This window comes from Myxine glutinosa, chromosome 1, assembly GCF_964187855.1.
Source record: "Myxine glutinosa chromosome 1, kmMyxGlut1.1, whole genome shotgun sequence".
Taxonomy (NCBI): Eukaryota; Metazoa; Chordata; class Myxini; order Myxiniformes; family Myxinidae; genus Myxine; species Myxine glutinosa.
This window is the reverse complement of record NC_136261.1, coordinates 172,932,709-172,948,769: the sequence shown is the minus strand read 5'-3', so window position 1 is coordinate 172,948,769 and position 16,061 is coordinate 172,932,709. Positions and strand designations below refer to the sequence as shown.

At 41.8% G+C, this 16,061-nt stretch overlaps 1 protein-coding gene across 2 annotated transcripts in view; it reads right to left on the bottom strand.

The window, feature by feature from the left end:
• LOC137431304 (HORMA domain-containing protein 1) overlaps positions 1-16,061 on the bottom strand; it is a 182,176-nt gene that overhangs the window by 121,005 nt on the left and 45,110 nt on the right. The window contains exon 2 of one of the 2 annotated variants that reach the window (XM_078780240.1): positions 15,862-15,928. In XM_078780240.1, coding sequence (XP_078636366.1) covers positions 15,862-15,912 — 51 coding nt within the window. In that variant the 5' untranslated portion in view covers positions 15,913-15,928. Of the gene's footprint in view, positions 1-12,808; positions 13,207-15,861; positions 15,929-16,061 lie in introns of those variants that run through there. The other variant, XM_078780250.1, reaches the window with a different exon arrangement.

Sequence of the window (16,061 nt, the reverse complement as noted above, 5' to 3'; positions counted from 1 at the left end):
ACGGGCACCCACGTACGGGCACGTCCTAGCTTATATATAGTACGGGCATGCCCTAGTCTATCTATAATTCCAGTAATCTCTGTGTGTTTGTTTGTACGTTTGTACGTTTGTACGTTTGTCTGTGACCGCTGTTTCTCGACAACCACGGGTCCGATATACTTTAAACTTGCCAGGTATATTGCTGGGGACCCGAGGATGTGCCTTTTCAAGGTTTGAAATTAATCGGACAAGTACTTACCGAGCTATGGCGATTTAGCCGTTCGCCGTTCGCTTTGGCGTTGCGAATGGACCAAACCATTGCATGTAAATAGAGGGGGGGGGTTCTGTGGTCGTTGCGAATGGACCAAACCATTCATGTAAATAGAGGGGGGGGGGGGTTCTGTGGTCGTTACTGCCACGTGGTTTCAAAGTTTTTTTTTGTTGTTGTTGTTTGCACGCATGTTTTTTTGCACCCACGTACGGGCACGCCCTAGGATGTTTACACACACACACCCCTACACAAATTATTATTATTATTTTTTTTTGGCAAGGAACGGGCACCCACGTACGGGCACGTCCTAGCTTATATATAGTACGGGCATGCCCTAGTTTATAAAATTGATGGACAAATTTTATGAAATTGAAATAAAAACTGACACCCATCCTGATCTGTAAATAATGGTTCCAACGCAAACAAATATGCATAATGCATGTGTGTGTGTGTGTGTGTGTTTTTGGGTATCAATGTTTGTGTTTGTTGTTGTTGTTTTGTGTATCAATCTTACAAGATTGTTGACACCGACAGTGTGCCTTGTCTGAAAGTAGATAGTTCCATATGGATGGGATCGCATATCGAGAAAATTCGTAAAATAAAATAGAAATATAATTTGATTATGAACATCATCTCTTTTGTCAAGGGAGATGGAATATAAAGATTTGATTTCCTGAGTTATGAGCAGCCATTCAAAAAAATTGGGAGTAATCTTGGGATTCCATTTTGATAGAATTTATAAGAGAATCCAAGCTATTTATGGATATGAGCTTCATAAAAATGTGGGAGTACAAAATTAGCCAAATTTGGGAGAGGTCTTACACTGACTTCCCAGAGTACTCTGCTCACGGACAGCAGTGGGAAATTATTGGAAAAATTAGATCCAACATAATGAATCTATAAATGAATGAGATAGGGATAATATCCTCAATTTGTACTAATTATTTTATTGTGGGTAAAAGAATTAATTTATCATAGTGGATTGTTAACAGCAGCCTGAAAATGTCCTGAGAGTGTGCATCCATGTAATCAGAAATCCCAGAGTTGTGTTTACAAACAACATTTGGTAGAGGTCTTGTGTGGACGAGCACTTCCTTGGTAGATTTTTTTTTTAACGGTACTGCATGCTGGCAGCCACTTTTGCGGCCAGTTAGGCCAAATAAATTGAGAGGAAATTGTAGTTAAATACGTAAGTTACACATGGCTATTTGTAAAAAAGGAAATTTGTTGAGATGGGAAACATTTTTCGAAGGTTTATTAAAGTGTTATAATATGACATGTGGCAAGGCAAACTATTGGATGGGAAAATTAGATCTGGTTATAGAATAAATTTATTGACCCCTTGAAGTTAATTCTTCGAATCATTGTTTCACTGGCATTTTGAGTTCACATTGGAAATAGTTTGGTAGAGCTTTGGTTAAAACCTTTGGTTGCGGTATTTTGGAACGAATAATTGATAAACCATAGGAGATTGATAAGAAGAGAAACAAATATGGATCCAAAATAGAAAGTTGGATTCATGCCTCTCATTGCAAGCGAGCACATGGGGCTAAGGTGGATGGTCCCACAGAAAATGAGGCTGCACCTAGCAGCCCCGCAGAACATTCAGTGGCAGATAAATGATAGTCGTAATTTACATTCATTTGAATTACATTTTAACACCCCTTGCATTGATAAACATTACATTTTCAAGCGCAGCATGAGGGATAATGTATCACAACTACACTCATGATTAGGGGATTTAGTTCGACCCCAGGAGATAGGGGGATCAGGGTAAGACAAATAATCTGATTTATGTTACATATTAAGGGATTTCCTTTATTTACCTTTTAGGAAGCTTGTTAGTTTGGTATATAATGTTGAATGTCATTGACATATAATTATGTTATAGGTATGAACATATACAAGGGGTAGCTCACATGTCTTACAGATGGCTACAAGTGGGACAAGAGGGAGCAAGATACCACGATTATATAAAAGGGGGTGCTTTTGCATGGTTGGGAAACACATTTGGAGGAGTAGCAGACTTGTTTGTTTGGTTTAGTAGTTATATGGACAATTGTTTTAGTGGTGGCTTGCTTGAAAGCCTTAGTGATGGTGTGTTTGAATAAGGTAACCAACAACACTATGATAATGCATGAAGTGACAAATGAGGAAAGAAATGTGGAACCACAAGAGGAAGATTTTATGGTGACATAAATACTGAGATTAAAAGATTAAATCAAGTGATGTTGCAAATGAATACAGTAGAATTAAGATAATGACATAACGAAAATGTTATGAGTTGTGTCAATTACAAGATCAGTGAACTCATATCACCACGAGTGACACACTGTTAGTAAAAAAAAAAAATAAGGAAAAGGAAAAGTGGGGAGGAATTATGGTAATAATACATTATGCTTAATTTGTTGGTTTGCAAATTTGTTGGGAATTAGATATTCCTGTTTGTGATTGTAATCATATACAATTTATTTTATTTGAGGAGTGCTAAAATACCTGCATGAGTTAATTTTTGAACTATATTAACCTGAAAGCAATTGTGGATGCTATTCTTAGTTTAGTAGTGAAATACATACCTGATTGAATATTATTTGTGTGACGCATATAAATGAATATAACTTTTGAATGTTTTAAGGAAAAAAAAAAACAAATTGTTGAATGTGAAACTGTCAGAAGATATACATGATTATGCTGATTTCATGGTAAGATGTACTCTATCTGATTCAGTGTGTGTGGAAAGCAGATTCAGATGTGACTGAGCATAAGGATAAGACGAGATCACATTTGAAGGGGGTGCTAACGGAATTGGGAAGAAGTTCGAGAAAGAAAATTTGTGGCTAAAATGAAGTTAATCGTGGCATACACCCTCCTTCTCAAAGAATGATGAAGACATTCTCCTGTGTAACTTGGAGATGGATGTTTACCTTCACCAAGGAAATTTATGTGACCATTTGCCTGGATCACACTGCAACATATGAAAGAAAGGCGATCACTTACTCTTGTTCGAAGGCTTGGAACATTCATCACATCAGAAGTTGCAGGACAACAACATTTTACCTGCGACCCCTACGAAATGCGGGGACATATGTTATTACTTCACCAACTTCCGGGGAGCCAGCATGGAGCTGCAAACAAATGGCTGTGCGTTTTCACAACAGCTGTGCACGATTCTGCTGGTGGCTCCTGGTATGGACCATGGATGACCTGAACACAATGGTCCCAACATCATTGTGGATGCATCCGGCATCCCTGTTCCACATCTTGCTGGCCAATCAACGTCACACCAATACTTGCTGCCCACTCATAATGAGGGAGGAGGCAAGTCGACTACAACTGGGTGAAGGCCTTGTTCAGGAATTACTATGGTTTACAGCAAGAGTGGCAAGAATGCTACATGGAGAGCAGGGTCAGTCTATGACTCCGTGCAGTTATTACAACAGCAAGACCCTACACGAAGTAGTGCAGGTGCTATGAAGACATTAGGAGAAAATGTTTCATACCTGAATTCAAACACAAGTGATCAGCCCTTCCTTTCAAACAAAGAATCAACATTTGTTTGGAGGCAAACGTTTTTGCCAGATGTTGCAGATGCTTAAAAACATGAAAATGGTGAAGTGAAATTGTTGTATCTTGGTGATGGTGAAGTGTTGTTTTGAAAAGATATTTGTGATGCAAATGCAATAGATTGAACAATATGGAAGGAGTCAATGCCCAACGAAATGTTTTGTGATCAGATTCTTGCAGGATGACGGTGTATGCCTAAGGGAATTTAATTACCAAAGTTGTGGTTTACTTATACTTGTATTGATGTTTACTTGTAGTGATTGATTGTTTACTTATACTTGTATTGATGTTTACTTGTAGTGATTGATTGTTTACTTATATTGATGTTTAGATTAATTGTTAATATAAACAAAAACAAAAAGATGAGGGAATTGTGGAAATGTAACTCATTGATTGGGACTGGTAACTCATTGATTGGGACTGGTAACGAAGCAGATAGACGATTTCGTAAATGAATGTCAGGAATGTGCACGAACGTGGTAATCTCTTGTCCACCTGGTCACAGCCCCGGGCTAGAGCACCCTCCTATTGTGAGGCAAATGTGACTCCCAGCAGGGGGGGGGGGAGCGAACCGGCTCCGTAAGGCTAGCGGGATGACTGAGTAACATTTCTGCGGAGAAGGGATTAAGATTTAGCGCACAGAGGATTAACTCGAGTGTGCCGATATAAATGAGGACAAACTTTGAGTCGAGAGCACTTGTCATCAGAATCCCTGCCCAACGGAACGAACGAGTACGGAGCGAGGCCAGCGCAGAAGGCCGAAGAAGAAGAACCAACGACTTGAATTACCAAATTCGTTATTGTATTGTAGTTCTTTATTATATTGAAACAAGTGAATTATTAGTTAATAAAGCTTTGCTTTTGTAAAAACCCTGTTTGGTCATATCGTAGCCTCCTGAGTCATATAACTATTCCTGAACAGTTGCAACATAACCAATTCCAGATGAGCAGAGAGTGATGAAGCAGGTGTCTGCGTGACAGAGGGATGGTGGTACTGTATGACACAGCGTGGAGACATTTGCCAAAAAGCAAGGTTTTCTAGAGCATCAGAGATCTCATTTATGAAGATGAGGAATAAAAGTATGCCCAAGACACTGCTTTGGGGCACTAACGTCTCCAATGGGAGAGGAGAGTATACGGGAGCGTTCCATTGGTAGCAATATATTGACTGTGTGAGTGGAAGGAATCAGAAATCCAGGAATGATGGCGGACTTGTATGCCACCGGCAGCAAGGTTGACATGCAGAACAGAATGCGAGACTGTATCAACAGCTGCCCTTTAGCTAGCAACACATATTGCCATTTTTGAGACAGCCTATTTGATAATGAGGTGGAATTTTTTTTTATTCAGTGTCAAAATCTAAAAGTAAGTGAGGGAAAAAAATTAATTCAATCTTACTTGATGCTTACCTGATTCTTAACATTCAATCTTACCTGATTGCAAGATAATAATCAATTCCAACAAACACAATAAAACTTTTGTGATTTCTGTAAAAGTTGTATAAAAGTGTAATTTTACTTGAATCTCGATAAGAATGCCACAAAGTCAGCAACTGTTGCGTTTTCAAGGCTTCGGTTAACATCAGTTTTATACAATCGGTTGCAAATGGCGTTTGGGTATGATGGGCTTCGGACTGATTTCATCACAGTACCTCTTCAAAATATGGAAGATGATTCCGGCTCGGAAATGGCGGTATCAAAATAACCTTGTGAAATAGTGGGGGTTGATAATAGTTAAAGATAAGGGAATGAGCCATATGCTAGTGACAATAAAAACAGGAACCTAATGTCTGAAGCGGCAAATTTAAAGTTGTGCAATAATGAGTAGAGCATCCATTCTGAATCTGGGAGGTTGTTCGATTCCGATGCCAGACAAGTCATACCAAAGACTTTGAAAATAGTACGTGCTACTTCCTTCCTTGGAGATCAACATTTGAAATGTCAGAGCATTGATAAACACCGAAATCGCCCAGTGAAAGAATGTCTTTAGCTGTATGTTTGTCTGAAGTAAAAGTCCAGTGTGTCTCCTGTATTCATTTAGATGTGTGTTCGTGATTTGTATTGAAACTCTTCCATAAGCCTTTGACTGTAGAAAAAAGAAATCGGAGCAATTTGACATGCGATGGAATGACCTTGGCAGAAAATGATTTTTCGTTTTTCCTCCAGGAAGTTTCCAGTAACCCACCTCCACTTAGTCCTGATAAAAATTCTGATATTGAACCAACGGACGACCAATGTGAGGTGAGTTTATCTCCCGATGTTTCTGACCGTTTGTACAAACTGATGAAGATTTGATGAGGAGCCGTGCTGTCGACAATGTAAAATGTTGTGCCCTGTAATGACTTGCATGAAAAGGACCAGACGAGAATTTTCTGCCAATGATGGCTCAAAATATATCCATGGTTGGAAATTGATGGTCAAGACATGTTCTGCAGCAGGTGTTAAAGATGCTGGGGAAAAGCCATGTTTGTGAAACAACGGGCACTAGAAATTTCAGGTTCACCCTTTATTTAATTTAGCCAAGAAAGTCAATTTTTACATCTTGAAAATGTTTCTGTTTTCAATCTTAACTACTGAGTACTGTTTTACTTTATTTTTTTCCACCACCATGTTCAACACCATCCTTTAAAATATCTACATTTGAAATCTGACTTTATAAAATACGGGAATTCCCTGTATTTGTGTAGGTCTGAAAATCACAGAAGCAAGCATGGCTGGGCCAATCTTCACCAAATTTTCCGTACATGATGGGGTTACCCCATCCATCCCCCTCCCCCTCTTTCTTCAGCAAGTCATGTTCCCAGAGGGAACTGGTATTTACTAGTATTTTAAACAGGCATACTGTAGCTCAATCAGGTCTCTTGGCATTTTTTTCCTGAGAAATACAGTTATTTCTGAACTTCAGAAACACCAACGTCTTTAAAATATTTTACCCAAATTTGGCAATTCTCTATATATGTGTCTGAACCATAGAGAATCGAAAACTGCTGAGCTAATTTCCTTCAAATTTCACTTAGGTGCTAAGGGTACTAAGGGGCAGGTCATGGGCACAAAACAAATCCCTCCCCCTCCCACACCCACGAAGGTGGGAAGAGAAAAAAATGCTCAAGATAAAGGAGGATATAGGCCTTGGATTCCATAGATATAGGCCTTAGATGCCATTGGCAGAGAGTTTGGTGAGCAAGGCAGTGTGCCAGACTGTCTGAATCTGAAAAGGAAGGATTTGATGTTAATTCCAATGACAGATTTCATGACTTTGCTTACAATTATTGGATGCAAGTTAATAGACCTGTAGTCAAGACGATTCATTTTTGCATCATATTTGTGTATTGCAGGGATGTTGGCTATATACCAAGCAGACAGAAATTGCCACATAGAGAATAATCGAGCGAACTGAGCAGAAAGAAGATGAGCAGCAGAGAGCAGGTTTTTAGGACACATGCACTAATACCGTCTGGTCCTGTCACAGAACAAGAGTCGAGGTTTGCCAAGAAACCTCTCCACCTTCTCAAGTGGGAAAGACAGTACCCAGGAGCAGTTGGAAACGAGAGGGTAGTATAGGTTCTGGAGTGAATATCCAAGTGCAGTTGGGTACAAGAAGGTAGAGTAGGTATAGGGAGTGAGTAGTTGGCTACACAAGATTTGGAAGGAAACAAAAAATTTAGGATTTGGCCTTCTCATTGAAACTGAAAACGAACCAGACCTGAACCAAAATCCGTTATTTCTTTCTTTTCAAATACCTTATTTTACCTGCTGTCTTTGTCCCCCACCTGTCGCCCCCCCCCCCCCCAACTCCTCATCCCCGCTGACAAGGCCGGAGACGGGAGACCTTAAAATCAGTTCCGTCCGACCAACCGATCATCTAGCCACGTATTTTTGTGTCCGCGATATTTCAAAAACCGTTCAACATTTAGCTTTAATATTGGGTAATGAACGTAGAGCAGCAACGAAGGCTGGAAAGGGTGGAAATGCGAATGGTTCGATGGATGTGCGGAGTATCGTTGAGAGAGAGGAAGACAAATGATGAATTGCGATGGGAATATTGCCTGTGATTGATGCTGTGAAGAGGAACAGGTTGAGATGGTTTGGTCATGTGTTGAGGAAGGATGAAAGTGACTGGTTGAGAAGAGTGATGGAAATTAATGTAGAAGGAAGTAGAGGACGGGGAAGACCGAGAAAGACTTGGCTAAAGATGGTGGAAGAAGAAATGCGGGCAAGGGGGTTAACAAGGAGAGATGCAGAAAATAGGGCAAAATGGAGAAGATTGTCATGGGGACCGCAAGGCTAACCCCCGCTCTAGCAGGGAAAATGGCCTTAAAATGCATGTTGTTGTTGTTGTTCAACATTTAGCTTTCATATTGCAGATATCTATGCCTCATGACGTTATCTCAACCTGATGAGATCAGGGCTGTGATTGGCTGAATTATTTTGCCCTGTATAAGTCTGTATAGGTCCCACCAGTTACAATATACTCATATATTGAGACAGTTATGCCTAGGTCACACATAGGCGGATTTGTCGGCGACTACTAGCGACTGAAAAAATCGCCACCATCCGCCGACAATCATAATGAAACCGTAATGGACGGTCGCCTGTAGTCGTGGTTATCCTCCCCAGGTCGCCTGCAGTCGGCAAGAGTCGCAAAGGGGCCAAAAAGTTTTTTAAATGTTTAAAAACGGCGCGCTCAGTCGCAATGGAAAAGAATCCGCCATGCTGTCGTGATGGAACCGCCATGCTTTCGTCGGTATCCGTAATAAGAGCGTAAAGCGGCCGCAACCCAGTCGCTCATAGTCTTCCGCAATCGCCCCCACCAGCTAGCACGGCAGAGATGCGAATGCCATACGGCCTTCCTGCGGCATCTTCCCGACTACGGGCCGACACTGTTGCGGCTGCATATCGACTACAGAAGAACTGTCACGTCTCCCCTGCGGCTATGGGAGACTGACGACGACAGCAGTAGGACTAGTGGCGGCCGAGTTACGAGTCAATGTGGCCGCCTGCAGTCGCCATACTGCCGCCTGACCATATTTTATGGTCACATTACCACCCGACATCGCCAGTAGTCGCCAGTAGTCGCCGAAAAATCTTGATCGCCGGCAGTCGCCGGTAGTCGCCAAAATATCCGCCTATGTGTGACCTAGGCATTAGGGAACTGGAGTTCGGGTGAACGCACATCCATGACATGTCGGAGTTCCCTATTCAGTTATCAAAGGGAGGCACAAAGCGCCCCTCCCTTTATATAAGGGATCGTTTCTCTGTATGCAGCTTTAACATGAATGAATATGAATGAATGATCGTTTTAAGGCCATTTTCCCCGCTAGAGTGGGGGTTAGCCTTGCGGGTCCCATGACAATCATGGTTCCCTGTTTTGAGGCAATGTTTTTATGGCCGGATGCCCTTCCTGACGCCAACCCTTGGTCGCCTCTTACGATGCGCAGGGATACGGTGTACCTATTCTAACCGGGGTACACACCGGGATCATTCATCCCAGCAAGCTGGTACTCAATTTGCCGACCTCAGAAGGATGTCAGGCTGAGTCAACCCCCCCTGGCGTTAATTCAGCGATCGACCGGGATTCGAACCCAGGATCCTAGGAACCCAAGCCGGCACCCTAACCGCTAAGCCAACACCAGGCTAATGCAGCTTTAACATGGGGACTGAAAATACGTTTCTCGGCTTCTACTGGACGAAATCGGCTGCAAATTTCAGAAGTAAATGCTTCGTACGTTGAGGTAATACTGTATCTATCTATAATTCCAGTAATCTCTGTTTGTACGTTTGTACGTTTGTCTGTGACCGCTGTTTCTCGACAACCACGGGTCCGATATACTTTTAACTTGCCAGGTATATTGCTGGGGACCCGAGGATGTGCCTTTTCAAGGTTTCATATTAATCGGACAATTACTTACCGAGCTATGTCCAAAAAACGATTCAACCAATCAGAGAGCAGCGAACTATCGCGTGTGCCGAACGTGGCGGACACACTCTGCCTCGGATGGCACATTTGAGAGCGTATTCATTTATTTCACGTTTGCAAACTATGTTGGCGTTAAACTATGTTTTAAAACTAATAAAAACGAATTTGCGATTCATTCGCTTTCCTGCGCGTTTGTGCACGCGATGGCGATTTCTTTACCAAACTCCGGAAGCCGTTCGCTTTGGACCAAACCATTTCATGTAAATAGAGGGGGGGGATATAATTTTAGATATAGATATAGTACGGGCAATGCCCTAGTGTTCCAAATTTCAGCAACGTCCGTTTATGCATTCTTGAGTTTTATTTAGAAAACCCTCGAAATCACGTTGGTGTCCGTCCGTCCGTCCGTCCATCCGCCCAAAATGTGTTGGTGCTCATATCTCTAGGACTATACATTGAAACTAGCTGAAACTTGAATACACATCAGCCAGTAGGTCTAGTTCATGGATTTCAAAACAAATTCCACCTAAGTGCTATAGTTTTTGCTTTAAAATTTAATATTTCTAAATATATAAACATAAATAAATTGCTAATGTTCACATAAAGTGGTTCACACATGAGGACTGAAAATTTGTTTCTCGGCTTCTACTGGTATATTATATATATAAATATACATATATACACACTTTATACCCCCTTTAAAATATTTTTAAAATAATTATAACATGCTGGCTCAATGGCCTAATGGATAAAGCATCAGACTCCCAAGTTGGGGATTGTGGGTTTAAATCCTGTCTGTGTTGAATTTTTGTTGCCCTTACTTTTTCCAAGTCTTTTATATCGTCTTGAATAAAGTCTTGTACGATGAATAAATGCATTTTGTTCGTATTTAAAATGTATTTTGGAAAAAATGCCAGGGACAGAGAAAAGGCCCCTTTATATGGTACGTGCCATGTGGCAAACTATAGAAAAGAAGGGAATTGTACCATATTCAACATTATATGGAAAGGGGCGCCCTACATCTGGCAAATAAAATATTTACTTCTTCATGCATGTGTGTGAATCAAATTGGCACCCCTTTATATGAACTTTTCTAGAGCATTACTTGGTTCCTCCTCAGAACACAAGGGTAGTCCAGCATGCACACAAGATTTCTTGAATGCCCCATATTTTGTATTGTTTGGCATTTTCTACAAGCTAAGGAATGTCCCATCTTTTCTATACTTTGCCACATGGCACATACCCTTATATAAAGGGGCCTTTTCTATGCCCCTGGCATTTTACCCAATAATGTCCCTTCTCTTCTATACTTTGCCACATGGCACATACCCTTATATAAAGGGGCCTTTTCTATGCTCCTGGCATTTTACCCAAGAATACTGTCGTGTGGCCGCCTCTGATGAAAATCAGGCGGTCACGGAAGCCGATCGCGTAGGCCTTAGCTCTCGAGGCAAAAACTCAATGGCAGACTCGAAGATAGAAAGCTATACAAAATTGCATGGGATGGAGGGGCGGCACCAGACCCCTGCAATCTTACCTGTTCTCGGGGCGTCTCCAATGCGACTGCAAATTAAATAAATCACACGGAAAACTGCGTTCAGTTATATACAGAAAATAATACAAGGGTTTATTTTACAAGAGATAGCGGGACAGGAAAATGCGCGATGATAAATAAAGTGTCCTATATCGGGATCACGCACACCTCACCTCAGAAACAAGACAAAGGAAAATGAATTACCAAAAATAACTGTCCGTCGTGTAATGGTACATGGGTGCGAGCTTATCTGCCTGTAGTGCAGTGTCCGCCGCCCAACACGGCTCCACGCTCCGGCGCGAAGGAACCCTCCGTCCGCCTCACTCGCACGCTTCGCCAGGCCCCGCGTGGCCCGCACCGCTCCAAGCTCCGAGTCGATCGCACATGAGACCCCAGCACCACTCCAAGCTCCGAAAGCCCCAAGAAGAACTGCTCCAAGCACCACGCACCACAAAAAACGCAAGCTCCAATCCCAGCGCAGAGAGCACAAGCACAAAGGGTCGATCTTCACACGAAGGGCAATGGGTCCAGCGCGAAGAGGAGAGAGAGAGCCAAGAGACAAAATGTCGTGCAGTGTGTCCTTTTGTCACCTTGCATGTGATGTCAGTTTTTGGCGCGCCACCAACCAGAGCCTCGTAGCTTCCCGCCGTCTCTTGAACCGTCTCGCGCCTTCCGCACTGATTGGTTCAAGGCTCGTGCCTACCGCGCCAACCAATCACACGTTCCCTGTGGCGTGGTTACAGCTCGTCTCACGCGATGTTGCTGGGCCAGCTGGTGGTGCGTCTGGCGGCGGCCATCCGGCGGTGCCCCGATCTGGCTTCCTGCCGGTCTTCTTCCAAGGTCATTATAAGGGAAGGGGAATTATTTAATGTTGCACACTAAGGACCTATCTAAGTGTTTAAATGAGTGTGTTGCCATAAGGGACACAGGTTTGATGACAGAGGGGATGACGAACAAAGGATTCTTATCCATAATCCCTGCACTATTTAGCACGCCCTGATCCCTCATAGCGGGGACATCAATACAGCTTATCCCGACAAACCAGACTACACATATAACTTATTACAGGGTAGATTCCCTATAGCGACAGTCGAAGCATGTTACCTATACAGATCTACCTGGCCCTAGATATTCCTTTACCCTCCGACATAACAATACCATAAGTAAATGTGCCCAAATAGGCCCCTGTCCATTATCTAAGGGAAATGGGGTAAATGCATTGTGTGGTCCATAGTAGGTCTTCTTCTTCTTCCTCCTCCTCCTCTATACCCCTATTGTTCTTCCTTTATTTCCATTTTAATCATTCTTTATTCATAGCTCACATATTATGGTGGTTGCCATTTTGTGCACCACACAGTACAAATTCGATTCTCCCTCTCCCAGAATTACCATTTAAATATTCTTCACGCATATATGAGGTACAACCCATTGTTCGTAAATTCCCTTTCTTTGTTTTAACACCCTCTTACAACATCACACACAACCACCTTATAAGCCACCGCACCACAGACAACCACAATTCAGACAATGAAAGAAGCAATAACCTTCTGCCTTTTCAAAGACGCTGGGCGTTAAAGACCAACAGGCAGGAAAACCTGTTAAAGACAGAGTGGATATGCAGAGGAGAATTCCAGCTCGGGAATGATTGACAGCAGAAGGAGGCATGAACTAGTGAGCGCAACAGTGAGAATGCACATTAAAGGGCAAGTCAACCCATGACCTTTGCTCCCGGGAACTCCACTTCCCATGAACTCTGATCCCCCAAGTCTCCGTCCCGCTCAAGCAGCTTAAAAGGCAGAACACCAGACAGATCGTGGCTGTTGACATGCGCTGGGGACCCCAAGACAACTTGCCAGCCTGGTCCAGCTATCAACGAGAACCGATTGCACTGAAGCCAGGACCTATTACGCTGGAGCCAGGACGAGCTGCGCCAGATAGCACTGAGAGAATAGCCCAAGGAGGGTTCAGGTGCGAGGGCGAATAAGCCAGGAACTCCCTGGCGTGAGGAGATAGCTCCATACTGACGTGCACTTATCTTTCTTGCCATCCCTACTATTATTTTCAAATTTATCTCCCTTGAGTCATGAAGAGCTGTCAGTGACTTTCTTCTTGACCCTTCATGGTGAGGCTTACATATGCACCTCACATTTTCCTCTAAAGCATACGCAAGTCTCACTTACATTTACACCTTTCTGCTTTCCTTACCCCTCCTTTATTTCCCGTTTCAGGATTGCCACACAATACCGAACGTGTGTTAGTGTAAGCCAAAGGTCGAACCAACGCCTTGCTCTTCCTCTCTATCTTCTCCTATCTACGTTTTCTCGGTAGCCTGCCCTGTATGTAGCTAATTAAGATAACATTGTAGAAGGGGAATAAGTGCTAAGGATTATAATCTGATCTTGTGTGCCTTTTTCTTCATTGTTTGCTGTATATATGTGCCCTTACATCATTGATTATTGTGCTTGTAAATATGTGTGCTTTGTTTGGTAAACGGTTTGTTTTCATCCTGCTCGTTTCATCTCACCCTCCATTGGCTCGATTTAGTGTGTAAGTTTAGATAGATGGGAAGCTCTGCTCCACCGACTGACTAGCTCCGTAACTTAGCCGGTGCACACTTGACATTTCCTTGTACTTGACGTGTGTGTGTGTGTGTGTGTGTGTGTGTGTGTGTGTGTGTGTGTGTGTGTGTGTGTGTGTGTGTGTGTGTGTGTGTGTGTGTGTGTGTGTGCATTTCCCACACATATTAGGGTCGACAAAAAAAAACAGCATTACCCAGGTACATTGTTCACAAGTGTTACAAACTAACAATATTGTCATCCTTTCCCACTCAACTCAAGTGGTTCCATTGTAAAAGGCTTTACAGGTAGCATCAATGACTGTAATTAAATACTTAAAGTGGTCAGACAAATAGATGGGCATGCATAATTCTGTCATTATTTTGGAAGGTTTGTAGAGAAAGAAAATGAGTGTAATTACCTCCGCCACCAAAGGTGGATGGAGGTTATGTTTTCACCCCTGCCTGTCTGTCTGTTTGTTTGTTTGTTTGTGAACAAGATATCTCAAAACGTTGTGGATGGATTCGGACGAAACTTGACAGAGATGTAGCGTATGTGACAAGGACGAAATGATTAGATTTTGGTGAAGATCCGGATTCGGATCCGGCTACTAGAATTTCTTAAGTGAATCTTCATCATTGGGAGATGGGACCAAAAACGATACATAGCAGGATATCTCAAAAAGTTATGGACGGATTTGGACGAAACTTGGTGGACCGATTTGTGTGTGACAAGGACTACTCGATTTGATTTTGGCGAAGATCTGAATATTTTGGTGAATATCTGATCTGAAGATTCGGATATGAGAATTATTTAATTTTTAAGTGATTTTTCACCATTGAGAGATTGGGCTGAAACCAACATATAGCAGGATATCTCAAAAAGTTATGGATGGATTTGGACGAACCTTTGTGGAGAGGTTGTGTGTGTGACAAAGACTAATATATTCGATTTTGGTGCGGATCTGAATATGGCTTCGGATATGAGAATTATTTAATTTTTAAGTGATTCTTCACCATTGAGAGATTGGGCTAAAACCAACATATAGCAGGATATCTCAAAAAGTTATGGACGTATTTGGATGAAACATGGTGGACAGGTTGTGTGTGCGACAAGGACTACTCGATTTGATTTTGGTGAAGATCTGAATATTTTGGTGAATATCTGATCTGAAGATTCGGATATGAGAATTATTTAACTTTTAAGTGATTTTTCACCATTGAGAGATTGGGCTAAAACCAACATGTCGCAGGATACTCAAAAAGTTATGGATGGATTTGGACGAACCTTTGTGGAGAGGTTGTGTGTGTGACAAAGACTAATATATTAGATTTTGGTGAGGATCTGAATATGGCTTCGGATATGAGAATTATTTAATTTTTAAGTGATTCTTCACCATTGCGAGATTGGGCTAAAACCAACATATAGCAGGATATCTCAAAAAGTTATGGACGTATTTGGATGAAACTTGGTGGACAGGTTGTGTGTGTGACAAGGACTACTCGATTCGATTTTGGTGAAGATCTGAACATTTTGGTGAAGATCTGATCTGAAGATTCGGATATGATAATTATTTAATTTTAAAAGTGATTCTTCACCATTGAGAGATTGGGCTAAAACGAACATATAGCAGGATATCTCAAAAAGTTATGGATGGATTTGGACGAAACTTGGTGGACACGTTGTGTATGTGACAAGGAAGAATCGATTCAATTTTGGTGAAGATCCGGATCTGGTTTTCTCTGAGTTGATCCTTGATGATCTGAATCTGATGCTCTGAGTTGAGTCCTTGATGCTCCGAGTTGATCTTCATACCATTTTGGTGTAGTACCAAGTGAACAGAAGTATATATATTTTACACGACTCACAATGCAAACGTAAAACAAATGTGATTCCAAATGTCATTGATGAATTATGACATTTATAATGCATTGCAGTCGCTATCCTAAAATATTCCAAACCACAAGGGTGGATCAAAACGTGCTGTTTTAACTGATTATAATGATACAAAAATGATGAAAACTAAACATACCGGTACCTACCGTGGAAGTGGTTTGTTTCTCACTTGTTTGCATTTTTTGAAGTGTGACCATTTTTTCAAACGGTTTTCTGCAAGAAAAGTTGAGTACTGTATTAAAATGTTTTTGGTCTGACCAATATTTTTGTTGCAGACACTTTATAAGCTGGGGTATCTCTAATGTAGGTAATGAAAGCAAAATGTTTCATATAAGAGTAAGCCAAA